At 42.8% G+C, this 27719-nt stretch overlaps 1 protein-coding gene across 1 annotated transcript in view; it reads right to left on the bottom strand.

Moving 5' to 3' along the window:
• Positions 1 to 27719, bottom strand: part of MAGI1 (membrane associated guanylate kinase, WW and PDZ domain containing 1) — a 518120-nt gene that overhangs the window by 48922 nt on the left and 441479 nt on the right. Inside the window, exons 13-14 of the mRNA XM_081315925.1 lie at positions 23176 to 23207; positions 3271 to 3487 (exon numbers count right to left, since the gene is read on the bottom strand). Coding sequence (XP_081172051.1) covers positions 3271 to 3487; positions 23176 to 23207 — 249 coding nt within the window. The remainder of the gene's footprint in view (positions 1 to 3270; positions 3488 to 23175; positions 23208 to 27719) is intronic.

The following is a 27719-nucleotide window of genomic DNA, read 5'->3' as shown; positions in this document are numbered from 1 at the left end:
GGTGGCTCAGTGGGTTAGGACGCTGAGCTTGTCGATCAGAAGGTCGGCAGTTTGGCGGGTCAAATCCCGAGTGCCGTGTAACAGAGTGAGCGCCTGTTACGCGTCCCAGCTTCTGCCAACCTAGCAGTTCGAAAGCATGTAAAAATGCAAGTAGAAAAATAGGGACCACTACGGTGGGAAGGTAACAGCATTCCGTGCGCCTTTGGTGTCTAGTCATGCCGGCCACATGACCACGGAGATGTCCTTGGACAAGCGCTGGCTCTTCGGCTTTGAAACGGAGATGAGCACCGGCCCCTAGAGTCGGAAACGACTAGCAGGCATGTGCGGGGGAACCTTTACCTTTACATGTTTACATTAAATGTGCAACTAACAAGCCCCAAAATAATAGGGGGTAGTTTTCTCTTGTAATCTGCATTAGAATTGTGCTGGATTTAGAATATCAGAGTGGTGAATTTCCTTAATATCACATAGGATTACTGTATATTCCCAGTTTTTCAGTCAACCGCTACCTCCCTTGAGTCATTGTCATTTAAAAATTGTGCAGCCAGCCCTGCTACCAGCTTTCTAAGCTAAAAAAAGACAAGTCACGAAAACAAAGGAGGAACAGAAGAAAATCATTTTTTTCAAACCTAGGAGGGAAGGGTAAATCATAAAGTAGCACTTTGCACAAACCCTCGTAGGGCAGATCTTCCTTTGCTTGTGTGATTGTTTGGCAACTGGGGTTTTTGTCATTGTTTTGTAACAGTGTTTGTCAACTGAAGATGAGTGGGCTACAATTCTCAGAGTATCCCAATCACAATGAGCAATTGCTGGCAGGGGAATTATGGGAATTGAAGTCAGCACAACTTTATGTTGCCAAAGTTGAGAAATACTGTTTTATAGGATGGGAAGGGACAAAGCCTGGGTCTTAACTGTTTTTCTACTTTAAAATAGTTGGACATTTTGAGAGGGGGAGGAGCTACTACTAATATGTTGGGTAGACAAAGGAAAGATGAATAGCCCCCCTCAGGTGTAATCAGGCTCTATAACCCCAGGCGAATCTATGGGGTATTAATAAAGTGAACATATTTTTATCCCAGATTTCCAGAATTGAAACATGAAAATAAATTTATTCATGTTTTATGGAAGATGTAGTTTTAAAGTCAGACTAAGCTCAGAAATTTTGGGACTACTTCTTAGCCTGCACATGCCCACCCACTTGTAAAAGGCTAAAATACAAGCCTGTTATGCCACGGCTTTTCAACCTTTTCACCCATTGTACCACTTTTAGGAAATGGCAACATCCGAGTACCACCAGTCGCCTAGCAAGATGTCAAAAACTTGATGACCAAAAAAAAAAGAAAGAAAAAAGTGATGAAGTACAGGTAGTCCTTGACTTACAACAGTTCACTTAGTGACTGTTAGAAGTTACAATGGCACTGAAAAAAGTGCCCCCCAAGCCACAGCTGAGCAAGACACCTGCCTGCCCGCACTCTTCCTCCTATCCGTGGTTTTTATTTCCCCCCCTCTGCTGGGTGGTTGCAGCAGGTTTTGGTCACTTTACATGACTCTGGGACACTGTCACCATCATAAATATGTATCAGTTGCCAAGCATCTGAATGTAAATCACAAGATCCTGGAGATCCTGCAACATTCCAGCTGATTGGTGCTTTTTCTGGGCTCAGCAGAAGCGGCAGGATCAACACCAAGCTCCAGCTGGAGCCTGGCACTGATCCTGCCACTTCCGCTGAGCCCTGAGAGTCCTGCAGCTCCAGCCATCTCGCTCAGGCTTGTGCGGTGCTGCCACCGGTTCAGCTTATTCCCCTCCCCCACTACCACTTTTCTAGGATGGTCGCGTACCACCTGCCAGGTGCCAATGTACCACAGGTGGTACCCGTACCACTGGTTGAAAAGCCCTGCGTTATGCTATTTAGAATGTATAGAGAAACGTCCTTTGTCATTCCCTTAGAATAAATATGAGTAATACAGTAGGAACAGCCAAGCAGTAAAGAGACTTTGGCACTGTTTTAGCCCCAAAGCTTCTACCAACATTTTCACTGCCCTTCATGCAATACATTCAACACTGATTTTACTCTAAGTCCATTCAGTTCACTACAGACAAATGTAAAATCCCAACTCCAAATGATAAATGGCGCTTTTTATGTAGGTAGTTTCAAAGCTGCTTTATCACTAAGTCTTAAATGATAATTCATGCTCTAAAGATGCTTTTTTTTAAAAAAAAATAATCCATTATTTAAAATCAAAAGTAGATTCACTGACATGTATTTTTAATGTTATTACTTATTATTTATTTACTTTATTTGTATCACATTCTGTCCCCAAAATGTTCCAGGTGGCTATCAATCTCATCATAAAATAATCCATCAATAAAAGAGGCAAAAAAGGGGGAAAAAAGAAATGCATTAAAATAGTCAGAATAATAAGTAAACAAAATCCTTTGGATTCAAATCAACCCTCTATTGAATTATTTGTGGACTGAATCTATTAATAACTAAAATAAAAGCTGCTTACTGCATTTATTTGTTTTCTGCATTGATGGAACAGCCCATAACAATAAAGACAAGCATGGCTTGGAGACACACACTCAGCCATGTACCTGTACTTTTTTTAAAAAAAACTTAGGACTACAGCATCTTTGGATTTAAACCTTTGAACTTCAAATAGCTAACTAGGAAATGTTAACAATGGAATAACTGAACAGACAAGGGCCTGATGCTCCTAAGCAAAGGTTGTCTAAGCATACTACTGTCTTGTTCAATTTCAACTGATTCCTTTATTAACCCTTTGCAAGATCAAGGCTTGAGAGCATAAGATTTTGTAGACATTAGCTACAAACAGGAAACAGTGCCCAGTTTCCCCTTTCTGAGAAAAGCATTTGGACAATCTACACAATATAGCTCCTTTTACGAATGGATTTATTTTTAAATGAAAAAAAGAGAAATAAACAGACATTTCCCACCCACCCCAAAAATGTCATAATACTGAAAATATGTGTCCTTCATCGCTCATCATTAAGCCTTCAAACTGCCTGCTGCAAGTAAGCAATGCTCCTCCAATTACAGATAATTTGCTAATCTTCTTAGTTGCAAAATATTGCCTTCCTTCTCCACCCATTTCCAGCCACAGCCAGCATCCCTTGCTCACATATCCCAAATTTATTCTTTTCAGTCCAAGCAAACGTCCTCCTGAAATCACAGCCGATAATAATAATGAGTAGATGTTGCTGTCTAAAGTTGCCATTAACATAATAATATCTCGCGGCATACTCACGTCGGCTTTCATACATGCTCCTGGACTGGGCCCAGATTTTGAATGGATCTGGCTTCTTCTGCCCTGCGTTGTCCGGTTGGTCTGTCGCTGGTGTTTCAGGAACAGGGTATTCGGGAAGCACCTGAGTGCTGTGAATTGGTGAAGCCGTGTGGGTGCTGTGGTGGCTGGAGACACTGTGCTGGGAGCTGTTTTGGCTGTCTTTCCGTTCAAGTGGTTGCTGTCCAGGAAGAGAGCCAGAAAAAAAAGGAAGAGTGGGATGGGATGGGGAATCCCAAGAAGGTTAATGATCTGCAAGCAAGCAATTTCCTTTAGCTTTTTTTTTCCTAGCCTCAGCACTTCTGTAAGTTCCCAAATAAATATAAAAGGGTACTTTGGGGCTCTGGCGATTTCCATTTTTTTGCTGAGCACAGGAAAATTCACCCAATGATAGACAGACAGAATGACAGAGGAAGGAAAAGTCATCCATCACAAACAACACCAGCATCTCTCCGATATTGCATAGACACATCCCAAATCAAGGATTCTGTATGGATTAGACAATCAAAAGAGTCGTCTTCTGCTAAGGACAGCATTTCAAATCCAGGAACAAGGAATGGATTATATTTATTGTTCAATTATTTTCTCTCTGGTACGTACAGTAACTCAGTGGCTCTCTCTCTCTCTCCCCTAAATACTATACACACCACAAACAGACACACAAAGTTTCTCTTGCTATCATAACAAAGTTGAGACTTATACTCAAACATAGCATTTTTCTCAGATAAGGAAAATGGCTAACAGGAATTAAATTTGAAGGGTGCAATATTTCTTGTTTTAGACTCTTAATCTGCTTTTCATCAGGAAAACTGTCTACCTTACTTTAATAGGTCCCTGAACAGAGATGGAAGATGGGAGATGGAATCAGGGACAACACACCTGTGTTTCCCCCTGACAGGTTAGATACTAAAATCAAAGTTCTTTTGAATTCTTACATTGCTACAAAAGGATTCTTTGCCAACTGAATTCCATTAATCTCTAATATGAAATTTAAATTGTCATATCCTAAATTCTCTTTCAATTCTGATATCTTACAATAGTTCATTAAACATGGGACAAAAAAAATCCAGTGTGGAAACAATCAGCTATCTATAATTTATTACAATGTTTAGGTTCAGTGAAATGAAATTTACAGAAGAGATTCTCATTCTATATAAATGATAATGCCAAAACAATATGAGCATAAATGAAATCAAATTCAGGGGAACAAAGCAGTGTGTGCAGCTATGCAGATTCTATTTATCTCCCATACATCAGCGGTCATGACAGTACAAAATCAATATACAGTACATTACAATAACTCAGACCTGGAATAATGTTCTGTTTCCACTGTATGTAAGAATATTCAGATGCATCACAAATGTGAAGCAATTCTCAAAATAATGCTTGAAACCAAATCACACCTAATTTCCAAAGTCTGAAAATCATCATCCGTTTATTTGAAGTACCTATGATAGCTAGAATATTTGGACTACTGTATTTTCTACATCATCTTTTAAGTTATATGTGGGAGAGTAAGCATGTTGTTGAGTGAGATCACTTTCTTTATGTCCAATACATTTGAACAACACAAATAACACTGAAAGGAAATGGACAGTGGTTTTCAAAGAAGCTTGTCTGCTCATGCTAATCTTTTCACTGAAAATACTCAAAGAGAAATCCAAAGACCGTCTAGAAACACTGAATTAATCTATCAGTGCCAATTATTTTCATATGCTTCAAAGCACAATTTTAGAACATCATCACTAACATGGAATATAAAAAAAAATCAGACAGAACAACTAAATTCTAGCTATTACATCTCAGTACAAGTATATTTTTAAAGGCAAGGGCTTGGGCAAAACACATTGAAACAACATGTCAGAGACTATGCTGAAAAACAACACTTTTAGGATGCTTCTTTGATGGAATAACTACAATGCTATCTTCACTAGTTCCATCTATCTCCACTTCAGCTTTCTGGTGGAAGCTGCAGGCAGATGCTTTTTCTTCGTGCCATTCCTTTCCCCAAAATCTGACTTATGACCCCATGTTATAGACAAACCTGATTGGCTGCTCGCTTTTCTAAACTGATTGACAGAAAGAAAATACTGCTAGAGTTCCAAACTGTTACATCTCTAAGGTAGAATTTCTACCGCAGTGTGTGCCCTTGCTGATTAGGATCATGTTTCCAACTGAGGAAGAAGACAATAATACAATTATGAAAAATTATGCCAGCAAGAACCTGCCAAAAGGAATAGGGAATATGAGCAAGCAGGAGGAAATATAATTATGGCGTTGGATATCACAATCTGGAGCTATCTAAGTTCATTTCATTATCAAAAGTATTTAGCTTTTCAAAAAAAGCTCTGTCTGAAATATATAGCACGTTTAAAAGAAAAGTTTTAGAAGTGCTTTTCGGTAGCATTTTATAAATATTTATAGGTTATTGTAACGGCATTTTTACATCACTGACTCCCCTGACAATTGATAAAAAAAAATCTGACATAAACCCATAGAAACAATGCTAAAAAAAGGATATCATCCCAAAAAATTGCCATCAAAAAGGTGACATCCCTTACTACAGGTAGTTCTCGACTTATGTCCACAATAGGAGCCATTTTTTCTGTTGCTAAGCAAGGCCATTGTTAAGTAAGTCACAACCAATTTTTCAATCTTTTTTTAAACAAGCTTGTTAAGTGATTTACTGCAGTTAAGTAAATCATGTAGTCACTAAGTAAATCCAGCTTCCCTCCATTGATTTTCGCTTGTCAGAAGCTGGCTGGGAAGGCTGTCAATGGAGACCACATGACCCTGGGATGCTGCAACCATCATAAATATATGCCAGTTGCCAAGTGTCCAACTTCTGAGCACATGATAGTGGGGAGCTGCACCAGTGGGAAGTCTGGTCATAAGTTATTTTTTTCAGTGCCATTGTAACTTTGAACTGTCAGTAAACAAATGGTTGTAAGTTAAGGACTGCCTGTACTCAACATTCATCCATTCGTGGTTTTTTTAAAAAAATCTCCCTGATTTCAAGGATTCTGGGTTGCCCATAATACACCAGACAACATAACAATAATGTAATAGGAAACAACAACCACCACCAAACTAGAACCAAAGGGAGGAAGAGAACAAGATGGCAAATGCAGCAGACATCTCAAAACATGCCACTGAAAAGGCGTGCAGAAGAGCTGAGTGTTCACGACGGTTAAGGAGGCTCCATTTGGCTCCTCAGCAATACATTTTTCTAGGGCAGAGGTCTTCAAACTTGGCCCAGCGTGCCTGGCTGAGGAATTCTGGGACTTGAAGTCCACAAGTTATAAAAGGGTCAAGTTTGAAGAGCCCTGTTCCAGGGAGTGGGACCTAATGGAAGTAGCAGGGTCCTCACTCCCCCTCCTTTAGAACTCCCTTAGAACAATCTGGAATGAACACACTGGGTTGAGTCTGATCTATCTGAAGCAAACAGTCCTGCAGATCCCTATGGCTTTATATGTTAAATCACACACTTGGAATTGTACTCAGAAGCCTACTGAAAGCAAACATAGCACTTTCAAAACCAACGTTGGGTAGCACTGGTGTCTCTCACCCATGACTAGGTAGGCTGCTGCATTCTGTCCAATTGCTCCTTCCCGCTTGTCTTCAAATGCAGACCCATGTAGAGTACTGGAGTATAAAATTTGAGAGATGATGAGGGCATGCATGGGTAACCACTGCCAGGTCATCCTGATCCATGCATCCTGTTGCAAAGTCTCCTTCCCATGGATTCCTCACATCTCTCTATTAGTAGCTGTGAGTTCTGAAAGTGGCCATGTCCATTAAGTAGGGAGCAGAACCATGGGGGGAAAAGTCCCTTTTCTCCCAACTCTATAGATGATATGTAAGCACACCACCAATGGTCAATAATGTGAAAGGCCATTCAAGAACTCCAATATAGGTAGTAGCCATGCACTTCCTGTACCAGGCTAAACACAGACCATCCATCAGAGCAACCAATGTGGTCCAGACCATCTGTGGTTTCTAGAACACTCTGGAGTTGGAACATTGCCCTAAGAAGGAGAGACTGAAGCAGGCAGCACATAGCAAGATGCCACATGCATTAAGAGAGCATATAATGCCTCCTTCAAGGTAGAACAAATAGTCCCTTGATGACTTGACATAAGATCCAGCCTTCTGCCCCACCTCCTATACCTCTGGGAGGGTACCTGAGGTAGAGCATGAATCAATCCTACAAGTGGCAGAACTCAAACCACAGATCACCCTGTCCATTTTCTCAGCGTTCACAAACCTAAATGAATTCTGGGTTAAATTGCTAGATTCTACCCAAGTCATTGTTGATTCTCTCCATGTGCAGTGAGCAGAACAAATAAGAGTGATTTTATGTGTGGAAATATTTGCCACATCTCATTATAACCTTCACTAACAGCTTCCTGTTTTCTACACACCAAGAGGACATAGGTCACCCTAAAACTTGCTGAAGGGACACCACCTGCAGTGAAAATGGAGAAGAAAGGTCACTGCCACTTCTGTCACTATGATGGCTTTTCAATCATGCTCTTATCCTTATGTGACCATATCAACTCTACAATGAACCTGGCTGCAGCCATCTTGCTCATTCTAGGTTGTCACCTGAATGGGAGGGGGTGTGGAATATCTTTGCTAGTCTAAACAATTCTGTGTCCCATAGGAACCAAGGTCATTTTTGGTTATGTAGAGGGTTGGGGAATGTGGATGATTGCATAGCATTGGGGTGGGAAGTTTGACTTTGTAATAGTGTAACTCTTTGGAGGGAATTAATAGCATTAATAGCATATTAGCATTAATAAACATATTGTTTATAATAATTAACTATATCTATTATTGTTAGTTAGGTACATGTACCCAGACATTATGCTGTTTGCTAAATATTGAAAATGTTATTTGGAAAAACCCCAACCCCAACCCTAATCCTAATCCAAATCTCTACCCTAATCCCGATGCCACCTTATCCCTAATCCTATAAAAACTAATAAAAGCTATATAAAAAACAAAGTTATAGAGATGTATGGCTATATATATATATATATATATATATATATATATATATATATATATATATATATATACATACACACACACACACACACACACACACACACACACGTATGTTAAGTATTTGTTAAGTATTTAGAATACCTTGCTAGGCCCCAAACACCATCCACAGGCAGTAGTCACAGCAGTGACAGCTCATATTTGTGTAAATTTTTTTGTTAGCAATTCAAAAAATTTAGATATACATATTTACATAAACAACTGCTTAAGACGCAGTCGGCCCAGGTTCGAATCTCAGAAGGGTACGGCTGACTGATGAGAACAAATAAGTTTGAAATGATCATATTGGTCTCCCTTTATTCTTTGTTAGCAAGCCAAAAAAAAAATTCCACAAATATGAGCTGCCACTGCTGTGGCTACTGCCTGTAGATGGCCTTGGGCTAGGCTGAAACAGGAAATAAGATTTGTCCCATGTCTGGGACCAAGCAAGTGTACTCTGAATGCTTAACAAACATTTAACACATATCTCCCTTGCTTCTCAGCTAACAAAGAGAGAGAGAGAGCCTGTGGCCTAGGGGTTAAAACAACTGCTTAAGATGCAGTCGGCCCAGGTTTGAATCTCAGAAGGGTATGGCTGACTGATGAAAACAAATAAGTTTGAAATGATCATATCGGTCTCCCTTTGTTAGCAAGCCTATATATATATATATATATATATATATATATATATATATATGTGTGTGTGTGTGTGTGTGTGTGTGTGTGTGTGTGTGTGTGTGTGTGTGTGTGGGATTTCATTCTGTAACTGTTATTTCATGTTGAACTCTTACATTAACTATGTTACAAGACTTGCAATATAACAATATCTAATAATAACTGCTATGGAATGATAGCAACCCAGGCTTTGCAGTGATGAGTAAATTCTAAGAAACACAGATGAGCACAGAAAATAAAGCAACTCTTAATATTGCTTATATGACTGAAAGTGCTATTTTGCTTTTGTTTTAAATTAATACAAGTGTGTTTCCTGAGGAGGTGTGGTGATTCCAAAAGCAAAAATTGCTTTGCGGCTTTATTGACACCTTGTAGAAGCTTTTGACCCATCAGTGACATTTTTCTAAAATGATGTACTTCCAACAGACTTTAAAAAATTAACTTCAAGTGACACTTTGAATAATATTAGCTAGCTTTCTTTTCTCAAGTACTACAATTTCTGTTGCTTAAATGTGGCCAATTTTCTCCTTATCAGGTATGACTAATTCACACCTGGTTTTTTTTAAAAAAAATACATAATACTGTGAAAACAACCTTTGGATGAGGACAATTGCTTTTTCTTCAAGTACAACAGCATAAAACATTTTAGTTGCCCTTTTGAGTGTTCCCACTTAAGTATGCCCACAGGAATTAAGGGATGGGAGGGAAATCCATTCCTAAAGGTAGTTGTCATATTTAAAACTTGAAAAGCAAAATAGAAGCTAAACAGCAAACTATAGGAACTAAACCATTGCTTAATCAACTTAACGCTCTAAGCCTTTGCCCACTACCTTGCTTTTCTTCTGTCCATTCCAATATATAGTAAGAAAGCTGGAGAAAGAGAGAAAGAGAAAGTGAGAGAGACTGAGACTGGGATTGTCAGGTTGAGTGAAAGGTTAAGGTATTATATTTGGACTGAGGAAACCCATTTAATCAGGCAATTCACTCAATGTCTTTGTCCCAAATCTTTCTTCTCTCTTAGCCCAAATTATCTCACAAGCTTGTAGTGCCATAAAATATAGGAACACTTTCATGTAAGACACCTTACGTTTCCAGAGATCTGTAAACTGTGACAAACCCAATCACTCAACCCAATCACTCAAATTTATTTTTAGAAGAAGGTAGGAATTCAAGAGAGACAACTGCCAGTAGCACTTTGCTTTTTTCTCAGAGGCATCTGGAGATAGCAAAGAAAAAAAAAGTAACATGTACTACCACTATGGCTGGGGCAGGATCACAGATCAAGCAGGACAATCAATGGAAAGTAGAAAAATGATCCCACTTGCTCTGACCAGCTTATAGTGAAGACAAATTTAAGAAATAATAAGAATAATATTGTTTCACATTACCTAACAATGATTTTAGCATAGCTTCAGAGTGGACCATTGAAAACTCTCCAAGATCAAAAGCATGTCTCATGTTCCCTTGTTTAATTGAATGATATAAAGTAGGGGTCTTCAAACTCGGCCCTTTTATGACTCATGGACTTCAACTACCAGAATTCCTCAGCCAGCATGGTTGGCCTGAGGAATTCTGGGAGTTGAAGTCCATGAGTCATAAAAGGGCCGAGTTTGAAGACCCCTGATATAAAGACTCAAACTGGGTTTCCAGATCACACTTTACTTAACTACTGAGTAAGTCAGAATTTTGACTGAGTAGTTAAAACTTCCAAAGGACAATAGAAATAATTTTAAAAAGCATAGTGCATCTGAGACAAAACCACTCAAAATCAACAATGCCTTAAAAACAATTGTAGGAAGCTTCAATTCAGAGATTTGATATGAGAGCAATTTGACTGAAATCATCCATCAAATTGAATCTTTGAACCAAATCAATGAGCTAAATCAAGTGTAGGTGCCTTCAAATCAATTTGATGAACTTTTGCACATACACAAAATGACCCTTTTTTCTAAAACTGCAAATCCAAATCAAGAGGAAACACAAATGCATAGGAAAACACACATTTCAAGTAAATTGATTTGAGCTGCAAATCTGAATTGGATCAGGGCTGATTATTAAAGAAACTTTTTTTTAAAAAAAATGTCTACTTCTCCTTCAGCTACAAAAATGTCTTGGAAATTTCAGCCTTCAAATTTTATTTAATAAGGTTAAACAGAAAGTTTAGATGGCATATTTGGAGAAACAGAAAAATAACATGTGAAAATCACAAATGACTATTATTATTACAATATATTGTCACAGCCATAAAAATTTATTGTCATAAGATCCACCACTTTATAGAGAAGGGGACCAATGTAGGCATGAGAAAATGAAGATATGCCATCAAAATGTAAAAATAAAATATAATGGATCATTTATGAGCTCCATTGCAGTTTTGAGCTTTAACTAGGTATACAATGGAGGAATGTAATATTCACACCAAATATACTGAGACTTTAAATAAGTCTTCTACCTTATTCTTACTGACATAATAGGAAAATTATTTACAGTACATCCATGTCTGGGATATAATAATTTTCTATTAATGAAAGTTTGTTTGTTTCCCAATTATATCTATGTTTTTCCCCCTTAAGATCCCTGTTTAAGAAATCCTCATCATTTAGCGCTTATAAAGCATATACTCACTTATTTTATTTATTTATCAATCAAATTTATATGGCTACCCATCACACAAAAATGACTCTGGATGGCATACAACAATTACTTAAAACAATAAATATATAAAGGTAAAGGTTCCCCCGCACATGCATGCTAGTCATTTCCGATTCTAGGGGCTGGTGCTCATCTCCGTTTCAAAGCCAAAGAGCCAGCGTTTGTCCGAGGACGTCTCCGTGTTCATGTGGCCGGCATGACTAGACACCAAAGGCGCACGGAACGCTGTTACCTTCCCACCGTAGTGGTCCCTATTTTTCTACTTGCATTTTTATGTGCTTTCGAACTGCTAGGTTGGCAGAAGCTGGGATGAGTAACAGGCACTCACTCTGTTACGCAGCACTCGGGATTCGACCCACCAAACTGCCGACCTTCTGATTGACAAGCTCAGCGTCCTAACCCACTGAGCCACCGCGTCCCTTCATAAATATATACAGCTCTATTAAAATGTAAAAACCGCAAGGCACCCAGAAGAATTTTATTTATTTATTTTATTTAGTTACATTTATATACCGCCCTTTCCCTGAGGACTCAGGGCGGTTTACAGGGAATTAAAAAATCCAACATACAAAAGTTAAAACCGAATTAAAAAATATTAAATTGACCCTGTACACAATTAAAACCCCAATTAAAAATTTCTCCTCAGCCTGGGCCCGAGAGCTCAAAGAGCCAGGTCTTCAGGCACCGGCGGAATGATCGGAGGTCGGGGGCAGTTCTCAGCTCCACCGGCAGCTGGTTCCAGAGGGCAGGCGCTCCCACTGAGAAGGCCCTATCCCTGGGTGTCACCCGCCGGCAATCTCTCACTGGCGGAACCCTGAGCAGACCCTCCCTGTGGGAGCGCACTAGGCGAAGGGCATTTGATGCCGGCAGCAGGTGTTCCCTCAAATAACCCGGACCCAGGCCATGTAGGGCTTTATAGGTAATAACCAGCACCTTGAATTTCACCCGGAGGGCAACCGGAAGCCAATGCAGCTCGCGGAGTAGAGGTGTTACATGGGAGTATCGGGAGACCCCCATTACAACTCACGCGGCCGCATTCTGCACCAGTTGAAGCCTCCGTGTGGTCTTCAAGGGCAGCCCCATGTAGAGAGCGTTACAGTAGTCCAAACGGGAGGTCACAAGCGCATGAGTAACTGTGCGTAGGGCGTCTCGGTCCAGATAGGGACGCAACTGGCGCACCAGGCGAACCTGTGCAAAAGCCCCCCTGGTCACGGCTCCTACATGGTCTTCAAAATTGAGCCGTGAATCCAGGAGGACGCCCAAGTTGCGAGCCCTATCAACGGGGGGTAACACCTCACCCCCCATCATTAAGGATGGAATAACTTGGTTAACCCGAGATGCCGATATGCACAGCCACTCAGTCTTGGCGGGATTGAGACGAAGCCTGTTTCTCCCCATCCAGACCTGAACCGCCTCCAGGCACCGGGACATCACGGAGAGGGCATCACTGGGTTGGTTCGGGGTGGAAAGAAAAAGTTGGGTATCATCAGCGTACTGGTGATACCCCACCCCAAAACCACGAATGATCTCGCCCAGCGGCTTCATATAGATGTTGAACAGGAGGGGCGAGAGAACCGACCCCTGAGGAACTCCACAAATGAGAGACCTCGGGGCGGATCTCTGCCCTCCTGTCAACACCGACTGCGAGCGGCCCTGGAGGTAGGAGGAGAACCACCGTAAAACGGTGCCTCCCACTCCCAGCCCCCTGAGACGTCGCAGCAAGATACCATGGTCGATGGTATCGAACGCCGCTGAGAGATCTAATAGGACCAGGACAGAGGAACAACCCCTGTCCCTGGCCCTCCAGAGATCATTCACCAGCGCGACCAATGCCGTCTCCGTGCTGTGTCCGGGCCTGAAGCCCGATTGGTACGGGTCCAGATAATCAGTTTCCTCCAGGAACAGAGGGAGCTGGTGCGCCACCACACTCTCAACAACCTTCGCCAGAAAGTGAAGGTTGGAGACTGGACGATAGTTGTTTAAAACAGCCGGGTCCAAAGCAGGCTTCTTGAGAAGGGGTCTCACCACCGCCTCCTTCAAGGCGGCAGGAAAGACACCCTCCTTCAAGGAAGCAGTTATTACTGCATGGAACCAGCCTCGTGTTCCCTCCCGAGCCGCATAAGCTAGCCAGGAGGGGCACGGATCCAACAAACAGGTGGTGGTGCTCAGTCTCCCCATGATCCTGTCCACATCATCAGGGGAAACAGGGTCGAACTCAGTCCAGATAACGTGCTCAAGACCGCCTGATTCCTCCACCTCAGACTCTGCCCAGTCAGAGTCCAAGCCGGTCCGGATCCGAACGATTTTGTCCGCCAGATGATGACTAAACTCCTCGGCTCGTCCCTGCAAGTACACAGGCAGAGTTTTTAAATTACCTCTCAGTTCATCTATGGCAGGGGTCCTCAAACTTGGCCACTTTAAGACTTGTGGAGTTCAACTCCCAGAATTCCCCAGCCAGCCATGATCTATGGGCTTTGCTTACAAAGAAGTAACAACATGCCCAATGAGCAAAGCTTAAAAAGCTACTAAACCAAGTCAGGGCACTCAATACAATGCAGAAATGGGAGGAGCCTTTGACCCATCATTAAGGTAAAGGTAAAGGTTCCCCTGCACATGCGTGCTAGTCGCTTCCGACTCTAGGGGCCGGTGCTCATCTCCGTTTCAAAGCCAAAGAGCCAGCGCTTGTCCGAGGACGTCTCCGTGGTCATGTGGCCAGCATGACTAGACGCCAAAGGCGCACGGAATGCTGTTACCTTCCCACCGTAGTGGTCCCTATTTTTCTACTTGCATTTTTACATGCTTTCGAACTGCTAGGCTGGCAGTAGCTGGGACGAGTAACAGGCGCTCCTCTGCTACGCGGCACTCGGGATTCGACCCGCCAAACTGCCGACCTTCTGATCTACAGGCTCAGTGTCCTAACCCACTGAGCCACCGCGTCCCTAATAGACCCATCATTACCCTCCAGCTAAAATCTCAAAACTGATATGTTTTCTGCTTTAAGAGTTGCCCTATTCAAGTATTCCTATGCTAGACAGCTGCCAGATTTATTTTGCCTATTGCTTTTACTTTGAAATAACAGAGGCTACCTTGCGGTCTCAAGGTATTGACAACTATACACCACAAAGAGCGTAGAAGAATGCAAAGAGATGCTATGAGTATAGCATGAAGAGAGGAAATGCTGTCTTCTAATGTTTATTTGGAAATACACTATTTTATTTTGGTGTTGTGCAAGTGCACATAATTGTGTGAAAAAGTGTATGCCTGCTATGGAATATTCTGGCGTCTTCCCAACATTTTCTTGGTTTTTGCCCAGGATACATAACTTTGGGAGTTTTTCATTGATTTCCAGTAGTAAATGTGAAACCAGAGTAAAATTCTTTGACTGGAACACAAAGTTTTACACCATTGCTATTAAATTACTATCATATGAAAGTTTTACATATTTGAGTGCCAGCCATTTTAACTGAAAAACGTCAGCCAAATCTCTACTGATTGTGCTATACGTAAAATGAAACCAATCTCCAGGTCTACAATTAGTTTGAAAAAAATGATCCAGGAAAGACTGTGCAATAAACATGCTAGTCTTTATGATGTTACAAGACTTTTTACTCTTAAGGCTAAAGAAGGATGTGCTTGATATTTTGATGCCCTGTCACATGCTGCTAGTCACAAAAGCTGTAAGATAAGCAGGGGAAAAAAAGACTAAAAGGATAAATGTACCTAAACTAAAAAAAATATGATTTGAATGAAGGTCACATGGCAAATATTATATGAGCAAGAGATAGACTATTGGGCTTGATGAGAAGATAACCTCCTTCCCAGCTAGTTTCTGTTGCCTGTAAAAATCTAGGCATATCTTTAATAGTGGGAAGTCTGCCTGAAATACTACTTTTTTGCCCCAAAATGATGCAATGTCTTATTATAGTCCATAGTTCAATCCTACTTTTTCCTTAGCTTCAATACTTGGGTGCTTTCATTCAAAATGGAAATGCCATATAATTCTATTTGCTGGAATGGCTGCAGTGTTTTTGACTCTGATCACATTTATTTATCCGGAACTCAAAGAAAGGCAGCCAAATGCACCAGCATCATTTGGTTATCTGGCAAATTATATTGGCTCATTAGCCCTACACGTATGTAGGCTTTCCAGGAGTACGCTTATAATGAAAAAAATATGAAAACATATTTATATACTGTAACATATTCAAAAATATTTACAGAAAAATTTTGTCCATGCCATGAAGATGGAAATTATTAGATGTTTTGCTTCTCAACTGGCACTGATCTGTGTTCTAAAAAATCCTGCATATATTCGATTTTGCAATTACATTTAACATGAAATAAAAAAGATACAGAATCTCATAAATAAATGGGAAGAAGTCTTCAAAAATGGTGTCCTTGAGAAAAAGCGTGGAAGTGTATTTGTCTCCTTCCTTCATGGTACTCTCAAGTCTATAAGACTGCTTCTGTTTCAAAGATATTTCCAGTGTTAATAACATGAGCATAAATGCAACATACGCAATGTCATCATGTATATATACAGTATCTTCACCATTTCAATCATCCTATGAGATAACAGCTATTCCATCTTTCTCTAGGCTGGTGCCTACTACAATTGGCAACCAGCAAACACTTTTTTAAGTACAAACATCTGGAAGGCATCCATAGAATGTCCAAGTCTACAATATTTATTTGTAATTATAGTGCTTTCTTTATCATTAATTTTATGATGGAGATGAACTTAACCCTTTATTCAAAGGCTTCTATCAAGTGGTAGAAGACTACTCCAAATCAGTTACAGCAGCAGATTCAGAGCAGTAAAGAGAATTGAGGGACCAGGACTTCTGTGGGAACTTCCATTTTCCATATAACTTTTCTTTTGCCTTGCCTTGCCTTGCCTTATGATCTCTCCACTAGAAACAACTGATGCATCCTTCTCCACTGATCCCTGTCATAGATCTGGAAGTAATATTATCAATATTTATCTGATTCAACTGGTAAAATGGTTGCCCTTACTCATTCTACAAACACAGTTGTATCATATAGCATTACCACTTGTCATCTAAAATGACTAAGTTGATAATTTCCATAGCAGTTACAGAGATTCCCTATTCGTCAAAATGACGTAAGGTATCTTCATTCTACTTAGTAAGCAATGTTAATGTTTCCTCTATTTTCTATATGATAATTAAGCATGGATGTGGATATTTGAACATGGAACATCTGATGAGGTGAGCTGCAGCTCATGAAAGGTTATGCCTTTTAATGAAATTGGTCAGTTAGAAAATGTGCTACCAAACTGCCACTGCAAATTAGCACAACTTTCCTCCTACAATGAGACCTTTTTCTATTTATGGAAAGCTAAGTCTATTTGCTTTTCACAAGCAGATTCCTTCAGTTTGGTTTAGATGACAACTCCCATCATATACCCATCATACTCCTGAAGCAATGTAATATGGTGACCATCAGCTTGAACAATGCTCAGGAAAATCACTCATACTCAATCTCACCAGGTAGACCAGACCATGAAATCAACTCCACAGGAAAGCAAAAACTACTTTCCTTGAGACTGGCTATAATAAAATCCTTATGGTTCAGTGAATTAGGGAGGCTTTTGCCTGACTCACTTTTAATTTTTACCAGGGTGTTGTCGAGTTTAAAAATGTTCCAGACCTTTTTGCCTAGACCTTTTCTGTCAAGGTCATCTACCTTACTCTTTAAACCTACCAACAGGTTTGGATATCCTAGAATCATAGAAAGGAGTGGTCATTTAGGCCAGAGGTCCCCAAACTTTTGGGCACCAGGGACTGGTTATATGGAGAGTGGTTTTTCCACAGACCGGAGGGGGCTCGGCTTTGTGTGTTTCCTACATCCCACAGATGGGGCTTTGCTTTTTTGGGTGGCCCGGTTGCTGGCATGCTGCGGCCCAGTACTGATCAACAGATCGGCGTTTGGGGACCCCCTGATTTAGGCCACTGAAGCCAATTCCCTACTCAGTGCCAGAAACCAAGCTAAAACATTGAAGTCATCCAGTGAGCTCACCAAGAATTGAAGAAGCCTCTTGCATGAGAAGCAAAACATTTTCAAGGGGGGGAAAAAAACCTAAAAAAGTCCAGTTGCCTTTTGGAAAAGCACCTTTGGAACAACTGTGACCTGGATGATGAATATCCAGCATCCAATGAAGGGAAGTTCACCACCTCTCTGAGCAATTAATTCCACAATCAAACTGCTCTCACTGTTAGGAACTGCAGTCTGCCTTCTTGCAGCTTGAATTCCATTCCTAAGCTTCTGGGATGACAGAGAAGGAGGGATTCTGTTCTTCTCTGTCCTCAGGTCTTTGAGGAGTGCTCCTACACCCCTGTTCGGTCTTCTCTTCTCAAATCTAAGTACCGTATATACTTGAGTATAAGCCGAATTTTTCAGCCCACTTTTTGGGCTGAAAAATTCCACTTCGGCTTATACTCCAGTCAACAAAAAAACTTACCGAGGACTTGTGCGCGGCCGAGGCTTTGGTGCTTCCGGGATCGCGCGCACCTCTCCCAAGCCACCGCCGTCTGAGACCTGCCGAAGTTTGGGGAGGTTTGGGGAGGTGCGCGCGCACCTCCCCAAACCTCCCCAAACCTCCCCAGGTCTCCGTTCCTCCGCGCAGACCTGCCGACGTTTGGGGAGGTTTGGGCGCCTCCCCAAACCTCCCCAAACGTCGGCAGGTCTCCGTTCCTCCTGCCGACGTTTGGGGAGGTTTGGGCGCCTCCCCAAACCTCCCCAGGTCTCCGTTCCTCCGCGCAGACCTGCCGACGTTTGGGGAGGTTTGGGCACCTCCCCAAACCTCCCCAAACGTCGGCAGGTCTCCGTTCCTCCTGCCGACGTTTGGGGAGGTTTGGGCACCTCCCCAAACCTCCCCAGGTCTCCGTTCCTCCGCGCAGACCTGCCGACGTTTGGGGAGGTTTGGGCGCCTCCCCAAACCTCCCCAAACGTCGGCAGGTCTCCGTTCCTCCTGCCGACGTTTGGGGAGGTTTGGGCACCTCCCCAAACCTCCCCAGGTCTCCGTTCCTCCGCGCAGACCTGCCGACGTTTGGGGAGGTTTGGGCGCCTCCCCAAACCTCCCCAAACGTCGCCGGGTCTCTGTTCCTCTGCGCCCTGCCTGCCTGCTTCTTTCCACAGCGCAAAGAAGCAGGCAGGCAGGGCGCGGAGGAACGGAGACCCGGCAACGTTTGGGGAGGTTTGGGGAGGCGCCCAAACCTCCCCAAACGTCGGCAGGTGTCCGTTCCTCCGCGCCCTGCCTGCCTGCTCCTTTCCGCTGTGGAAAGAAGCAGGCAGGCAGGGCGCAGAGGAACGGAGACCCGGCGACGTTTGGGGAGGTTTGGGGAGGCGCCCAAACCTCCCCAAACGTCGGCAGGTGTCCGTTCCTCCGCGCCCTGCCTGCCTGCTTCTTTCCGCTGTGGAAAGAAGCAGGCAGGCAGGGCGCAGAGGAACGGAGACCCGGCGACGTTTGGGGAGGCGCCCAAACCTCCCCAAACGTCGGCAGGTGTCCGTTCCTCCGCGCCCTGCCTGCCTGCTTCTTTCCGCTGTGGAAAGAAGCAGGCAGGCAGGGCGCAGAGGAACGGAGACCCGGCGACGTTTGGGGAGGTTTGGGGAGGCGCCCAAACCTCCCCAAACGTCGGCAGGTGTCCGTTCCTCCGCGCCCTGCCTGCCTGCTTCTTTCCACTGTGGAAAGAAGCAGGCAGGCAGGGCGCAGAGGAACGGAGACCCGGCGACGTTTGGGGAGGCGCCCAAACCTCCCCAAACGTCGGCAGGTGTCCGTTCCTCTGCGCCCTGCCTGCTTGCTTCTTTCCGCTGTGGAAAGAAGCAGGCAGGCAGGGCGCGGAGGAACGGAGACCCGGCGACGTTTGGGGAGGTTTGGGGAGGCGCCCAAACCTCCCCAAACGTCGGCAGGTGTCCGTTCCTCCGCGCCCTGCCTGCCTGCTTCTTTCCGCTGTAGAAAGAAGCAGGCAGGCAGGGCGCGGAGGAACGGAGACCCGGCGACGTTTGGGGAGGTTTGGGGAGGCGCCCAAACCTCCCCAAACGTCGCCGGGTCTCCGTTCCTCCGCGCCCTGCCTGCCTGCTTCTTTCCGCTGCGGAAAGAAGCAGGCAGGCAGGGTGCAGAGGTCCGGAGACCTGCCGACGTTTGGGGAGGTTTGGGGAGGTCCGCGCGCACCTCCCCAAACCTCCCCAAACTTCGGCAGGTCTCCGGACGGCGGCGGCTTGGGAGAGGTGCGTGCGATCCTGGAAGCACCGAAGCAAGTCCTCGGTAAGCTCCGGGCGGTCACTTGCTTCGCGTCTCCTGAGGGAAGGGGGGGCGACTGGAGCGGGCGTGTTTCCTCGCCTGCTGGGCGCCGCGATTTGCCCGGGGAACGCGCGGGCCCCAAATGGCAGCGTGGAGCGAGGAAGCTGACAGCCAGGGCTTCCCCGAGAGCCGCGGCCACACAGGGTATTCCTGTGTATTCAGGCTTGCAAAATGGCGGATCGAGCCTCTGCTGGCGGCAGAGGCTTGCAGAACGGCGGATCGGCTTATACTCGAGTCAACAACTTTTTCCAGTTTTGGGGGGTGAAATTGGGGGTCTCGGCTTATACTCGAGTCGGCTTATACTCAAGTATATACGGTAATTGCAGGTCCTTCAATGTCTTGTTAAGATTCTGGCCCCTTGATCATTCTCTGAGCATGATACTCAGGGTGGGACCTGACCGATGCAGAATAAAACGTTAACCTCATGATGCATGTCCGGATTTGTTATGCCCATAGCATAACTGAGAAAGCAAAGGTTTGCTAAGGTGAATTTTTAAATTTAATTCAAACAACTGAGGAAAAGGGTGGCCAGGAGAGGAAGCTGCACATCGCTCACAGAACAACAGCTAATCTATTATTGATCAAGAAATAATTAGTGTTTAAGGGACTCTTGGAAACAAAGCCAGGAAGGTAGAAGGGGGGGAAAGAACTGTCAGACCATGTTAGTAGCCGCTGGGGACTTCAAGGGCAAAGGGGTTCTGTCATTCTGGAAAGCTGTCAACAAGTAGGTTTCATCCAATAACAGCAACCATTGGATAATATTATACAGCATTTTTCAAGAATTGGATTCAGAAAAATCCCTTGGGGGAGGGGGAGAAGGGTGGATCATTACATGTCTAGAGAAAAACTGCTTCAAGCTTTAGCAAGGTGGATTCCCAGAGCATATACTTTTAATTTCCCCCCTACTTTAAAACGTCCCTGTTACAATATTATGACTGATTTCATCTCCAGTGACATAAAGAAATATCTCCTGAGATCTCGTGTTTCTGCTTCTTGCTACCAGCAAAAAGAGACCTTCAGATAATGCCGTTTTGTTTACTAAAACATAAACACAACACAACACACACAAATCAGCATCACATTACAGAACTACTGCCCCATTTGGAAGCTCTTTTTATTAAAAATAAAATGATATTTTCTAAAGAATTTCCCTCTTCTGAAGGAAATGAAAAAGGGGGTGTGGCATGTGCTCTCAGCAATGCAACATTCAAAGACTCCCTTCCCCCCCCCTTTATGTAAAGATTTGACTCTTGAGACAGATGGAAAGGGGGGGGTGAACAGAGAGAAGAAGAAGCTCTAGAATGACAGCTGTTTGTAAACAACCTCTTTGTTCTCTCAGCATCCCAATCCTTTCTAAATGGATCTCAAATCGCACACAGAAGATTCTGAAGCTTCTTAGGAATCTCTTGAGCCACTCACAAGGTAGGCACCTGGGACAGCCTCTCGATTAAGTAGAGGAGGTGTTCTGGAACTTAAGAGAAGGGAAAAGGACCCCAGCTGTCTCGCACCAAAGTTTTGGATCCCTTTAATCAGGTTTTTACTCAATTCCAAGGACAGGGAGAAAAGGGGAGGGGAAGCAGGAAGGGCAGTGCTTTTTTTGTAAAAGAAAAAGGTGCCGGAACTCACACATCTCATACAACCCGCCTTGCCTACCCTACAAGGTTCCATCCAAAAAAGGTGCCGGAACGCCGTTCTGAGCGTTCTATGAGAAAAAAAGCCCTGAGGAAGGGCTACCATTTCTGCTTGCCTGTCCATTCCCCTCCCACATTTTGCATACCTGCTTCCATTTTAACCAAGGGCTTAAATCCTTGGCTGACAGTGACACCAAATTAAACCCAGAGTATGTGGGATTTGAGACTAAGTACAAATTATGCTTGTCCGTCTCACCCACGGGAAAGCCAACCTGATCGCAGGAGAGGCCTGGGGATGTGTGGCTTTAATCAGCACAGGCTTAAGCCAGGACAAGCCACACTCACTATATCAGGGTTTGCTTTTCACTGTGCAAAGTTGCACCGTGACTAGCAAGGGATTTCAGCACATCTCTCCCCAAAGTTGGGGTTTCATCCTAAGGAGCCCTAGAAGGAACCGTCTGCAAAGTTTTGCAGGATCTCTTATGACTGCAATCCCCTCCTTCTCTGCTCTCCAAAAACTGAATGGCAGGAGATTACCCTGTCTGCTTCCTTACCCATCATCCATCCAACAATTGAGAAAACTTTCCTCCCGCAGAAGCTAACTCCCTAGAAAGCCAAGGCAATTTACATTATTCCTCTGGGTCTGCATGTGCAGGTCTGCAACATCTCGCGTTTTAATTACACTTCTCTGCAATCACCTCCACACTATTAGCTAACACGTCAACCAGGTAACTGCTCTGCAAAGAAACGAGATTAGCAAGGACAATAAAATATCGATCCCTTCCTTCTTTCTCTTCTTAAAAAAAGAAAAATGCAACCTGCAGCATACCGAATGCTGCTGAATCCAAGCAAGAACAATAAAGGATGATCTCCCTATCCAAAGAAAACTGCTTCAAACAAGCAAAATGCCAGGGCAGCTTAATGCAGTCACGGGAAACAACAAGGATACCTTTTTGTACTGATAAAAAGGGATTTTCTCCGGTAATACTGTTAGGCAGCCAGCTCTAAGATTTTCCCCCTCAATGCATTATTCATAATATAGCACATTAAAAAGCTCAAAACCATTGTAGTCATTGATAGGGAGTACTATCTTTAGAGGGGAAAGAAAGAAAGAAAGAAAGAAAGAAAGAAAGAAAGAAAGAAAGAAAGAAAGAAAGAAAGAAAGAAAGAAAGAAAGAAAGAAAGAAAGGGCATTTCAAGCCTAAATTAAATGCCCATGTAGCCCAATATCAAAAGAAGAAATATGTAAATTGCTAAACGGAATTCAATGCAAGTCTTCCCGCCCGCACCAATTTCATTAACCACTTTCTGCCCTGCCTTCCCCACCTCCTTCCAGCAAAAGCCACGCCAAGCAATTAGTGCAGCAATAAAATGGTTATCGGGCAACTTTCAAAAGGACTGGCTAAGGTGGGGATCAGGATTGGGAGCCAGCTGCATAGGTCTAGCTTCCCACCTTATTTTTATCTGTATTTCAAGAAACGCCCACCCACGCCCCAGACAAAAATAATCAAACAGGTCTAGTAGCTGAAAAGTGCTTACCGACTTTGGGCTCTTCTTTGGGGCTGGCAATCCTGCAAAAGATGGCAACAAGGAGAAAAAGAGAGGATTAGCATATAGATCTTTACCTTCCTGAAGGAAAAATGAAAAAAAAACCCCAAACCCTAGGTGTATCATCCGAACATAGCCATCTGCAGAGTTATGTCAGATGTTGCTGGAGCACCAGAGTTGCCAGTCTGTTCATATCGAATCAAAGCACAGCTTTTTTTTTCCAAGGGTGGGGGGGATAGAGTTGGCGCGAGAAGAGGAAAGAGAGAGAGAGAGAGGGAGAGAGAGAGAGGGAGGGAGGGAGGGAGGGAGGGAGGGAGGGAGGGAGAGAGAGAGAGAGAGAGAGAGAGAGAGAGAGAGAGAGAGAGAGAGAGAGAGAGAGAGAGAGGAGTGTGTGAAGGGGGAGGAGATCTATCTGCATTAGCTATGCTGACTTGTGCTGCAGCAGCCTGGAGGCTGGAGAAAGAAATTCACAGACCTCAGCGGCCTGGGAAATTGAACACTTGGATAGAATCTCAAATGCTACCCAGGATTAAGAGAGATTTAGCTTACAATTAAGCTGAGGATATTACCTTTTGATGCAACCGGCGTGTGAAATGTATCAGACCAATTGGAAGGGTGGTGGGGTGGTGCATAAACAAGAGGATGGTGATGAAGATAGATAAGATGATAAGATAAGATAAGACTAGATAGATAGATAGATAGATAGATAGATAGATAGATAGATAGATAGATAGATAGATAGATCTAAACACTTTCACAAAAGGTAAAAGCATTTGAGACTTCTTGTCACCCACGCATCGATGAAACAAAAGCCAAAGACGAGAAAGAACAAAGGAGGGCAACATTTTAATGAAAAGCAAGGTCAATTATAATGGTGGATGCTACTGGCAGCCCCCCTCCCCCAGGTTTCTTGCCAAGCCTAGTTTGCATCATTGAATGAGGAGACCCTCAGCTAGCCATGCTGTGCAGAGTACAGAAGATTCACAACGAATGCACCATTAAGTATATCTGAATAAAGAAAGGTGAAAGGACCGCTAAGGAACAGAAGGAGGGATGAAAAAGCAAATAAGAAAACCCTTTAAAACTCAGTGGAAAAGCCCAGAGGAGGTATTTGCATTTTGAATATGGACCCTTAAAATTGCTCGTGTATTTTTTTCTTTTTCTTTTTTGGTGCTGCAAATTTTTCTTTGTCACCACTTTTTGTCATACAATGCCCTGCTGGAAAAGGGATTTTGCGCTTATGTGAGCTGATTGTTTTTTTTTTTTAAAGAAAATTAGGTCCCTAACCTGATGGAGAAAGGTAAGGAACAAAAAAATAATAATTTGGGAATTGAAGAAAAATGTACTGAGGAACAAATGAGCAAAGTGATAATTTCAAATATGTACCCCCAAAATCAAGGTTACAGTGTAAAGGAACTCAACACGTTTCCTTTTTAAAGAATTATTTCTTTGGTGTATTACGATGATCCAATGCTAAAGATTACATGCCTGACTAAAAAGAGTAGCACGTGTATAAATAATTGAGAACATGTACGGGATACCACCATCAAGCAATACAAACTTACTGCTAATCAATCACTAAGATCCATGCCACTAAATCATACGACGATTCTGTAGAGTATTACCCTCCAAATTATGGCTCCCTTTGGTCAGAATACTATTCACCAAAAATGATAAATACTGATTTAAATGCTTTTAACTCTGATGTGCTGGTGCTAGAAGCTAGAAGCTGCTTTCGGTGCATATTGTCCATATCATCACATTTTTTTAGACACCAAATTGTCTATTGACAGTAACTGTAGCTAGGAAACAGTAGCAGGGTGCCAGTTCAAACTGCATTGTCTAGCAACTCCCTAGAAATCCTTTTGTTGAGCGCACTTTTTTGTGTTAATGAGTTGACTTGGGGCTGTATGGTACTGAAAAATTAATTAATTAAACCATTAGTTTAATTTAGGAGTCTACGCTTATAAAAGCTCTTCTTCCTGTGGCAGGTTACTCAAAGGCAAGAAATGCGATGGTCCCTGGAGACGCCAGAAATATGTTCCCTTATTATAATAAAATGTGCAAATTCCTCAGTGCCAGAGGCAGTGAAACAAATTACAGATAGTCCTTGACTTACAATTGGGACTTAGGTTGCCAAACAGGGTGGTTGTTAAGAGAGTCAAGCCTGATTTTGTGACTTCTTTTGTCATGGTTGTTAAGTGATTCATATAGCTGTTAAGCAAATTCGCTTCTCCCATTGACTTTATTTGTCAGGAAGCCAGTTGGGAGGGGTGAAATTGGTGATCCCATGAGCCCAGGACTCTGCAACTATCACAACTAGATGCCAGTTGCCAAGCACCTTAATAATAATAATAATAATAATAATAATAATAATAATAATAATAATAATAATAATAATAATAATAGCACCTTTTGATCACAGGACCACAGGGACGTTGGAACGGCTGTAAGTGTGAGGACCAGTTGCAAGTCACTTTTTCAGTGCCATTGTAACTTTCCATGATTGCTCAATGAATGATTGTAAGTCAAGGACTACATGTACCGGTATTTTTAGTTTTTAACCTCTTTGGTCTCTGGTGGAGTATAGCAGCAAAAAAAATAAAAAATAAAAAAAAAAAATAAGAAAACAGGTCAAATTAAATATATCAAGTGCAAAAGTCAGTTTTGCTGAAAAGTAAGGGTCTGGATTCAATGTAGTCTTACAGAATGCTAAGCCAGAATTGCTGTGGTTCGGGAGCGACTTTGCTGGTGCTTGCTGACTTACTCAGGTCAGCTCACTTCCTTTGCAAGCTGAGGTTATCAGAAAATAGCTAGGATAGTCACCTTGGCTTTATATATATATGAGGGGTGGAAGTGGCTGGACAGTGGGCATCTGAATGCTTACTCCAAATAATAAACCAGATTTCTCAGTCATTCTGAGCATTCTTGGATGAAAAGTTGGAAAAGCACATTTCCATGGAGCAGGCACAGGAAATGATAATAATAACATGAAGTACTGAGCATTTACCAATAGAGATTAAAGTATTCAAAGCAGCTCATATTATCTCAGTCATCCCTGAACTGGACTCTTAAGGGGGTCTTTTTTTCGATAGGTTTTTTGTAGTTGACACAAAATGTTGGGTGCAGCTGAATTCAGTATAAATGTCTTACCTCTTTCTTCATAACATCCCATCCTTTGGGACCACAAAGATCGATGCGGAAGGAGGGAAGAATACCCTGGGTTAACTTTTCATTTGCACTCCTAAGAGAACCCTTTTGCCTTATAGTCTCATAGTCTGTCCGAGGTATCTGAAATGGTTTTGTTTTGTTTTTCATTTTTCATTTAGGCTTTCTAATAAAAAATCAACAAGGCTTCTTTCAATACTTCAAGAATCCTCAATATTCAAGAGTGAAGAGCAAGAAAAAACAAAAAAAAACCCAATAAACTCTCAGTTTGTGGAGGAAATATGACCGACCAACCAGCCCACAAATTAGTAAACCTCAGTACTAGTGAATGATTCAACCTGGATTGTAACATCAGATGTAGTAGAACATCCCTATGCAGCAACTAAGGTTTGGTAAGAAATCTACATTTATCAAGTTCCCCATTAAGCAGTTTAATTCCCATTAGCCTAGAGCTGCTATCTCCAGTCTTGTACTTCTGGATATTGGACCAGAAACAAGAACACTCAAGCTAACACATGAATGACAACCTCTGCCAGGGGATGATCTGAAGCAATACTTTTCATCAGCATTTCCCACGCAACCTCCCTTTAATAAGAAATATTTTGTATTCACCTTGACGAGCAGACACATAAGAAGAATGGCACAGACCTTTGTGCATACTGAAAATCCACATAGAAACCAGGTAAGAGGCACCATTGCACACATATCCCCAACCCCACCCCGTTTCTCTATCTTATTAGATTTAACAGGATCTTCCATCTGGTTGTGGCAGCTATCATGACTTGGAAAAGCAACTCCACGATGTAAGAACCAATCTGGCGCTAAGCCACAATTGCAATATGACTTTTCACCTTATTTCATTTATTGAGCCAAATGAGAAATTAAAACTTTAATATGCTTTGGGACATATGATGAGTTTTCATCAAGCCAAGGAGACAAGATATTACAATTTCCTAGAATATTTCAAAGAGCCCTAGATGAACAAAGTCGTAGGTTTGTTTTGATCTATAAGAATGGCCACTAAAACAGTGCCATTTCAGTCAGTCCTTGTGGCAACATCAGTCTCTTGGAAGCAAAAACACAGGAATTAGATAACCACTTAAATATGACCCAGCAGTGTGTTGCAGCCCCCCCCCCAAAAGCCAAAGCAGGCCTAGGCTGCATGAATAGAGGGACAGAATCAAGATCATGTAAAGCAGACATGTCAAACACAAGGCCCGGGGGCCGAATTCGGCCCGCGAAGTGGTTTCATGTGGCCCGCGAACCCATCCTGGAAACAGTGAGGGAACGGCCCCCACTGCCTTGGCCCTGGCCCAGGCCGGCTGGGAGCCAATGTACAATTTCGTGGTGGCCTTCTATGCTGAAAC

Source organism: Vipera berus (genome assembly GCF_964194415.1).
Source record: "Vipera berus genome assembly, chromosome: 2".
Taxonomy (NCBI): Eukaryota; Metazoa; Chordata; class Lepidosauria; order Squamata; family Viperidae; genus Vipera; species Vipera berus.
The sequence above is the reverse complement of the archived record's forward strand: the minus strand, read 5'-3'. Positions and strand labels throughout refer to the sequence as shown.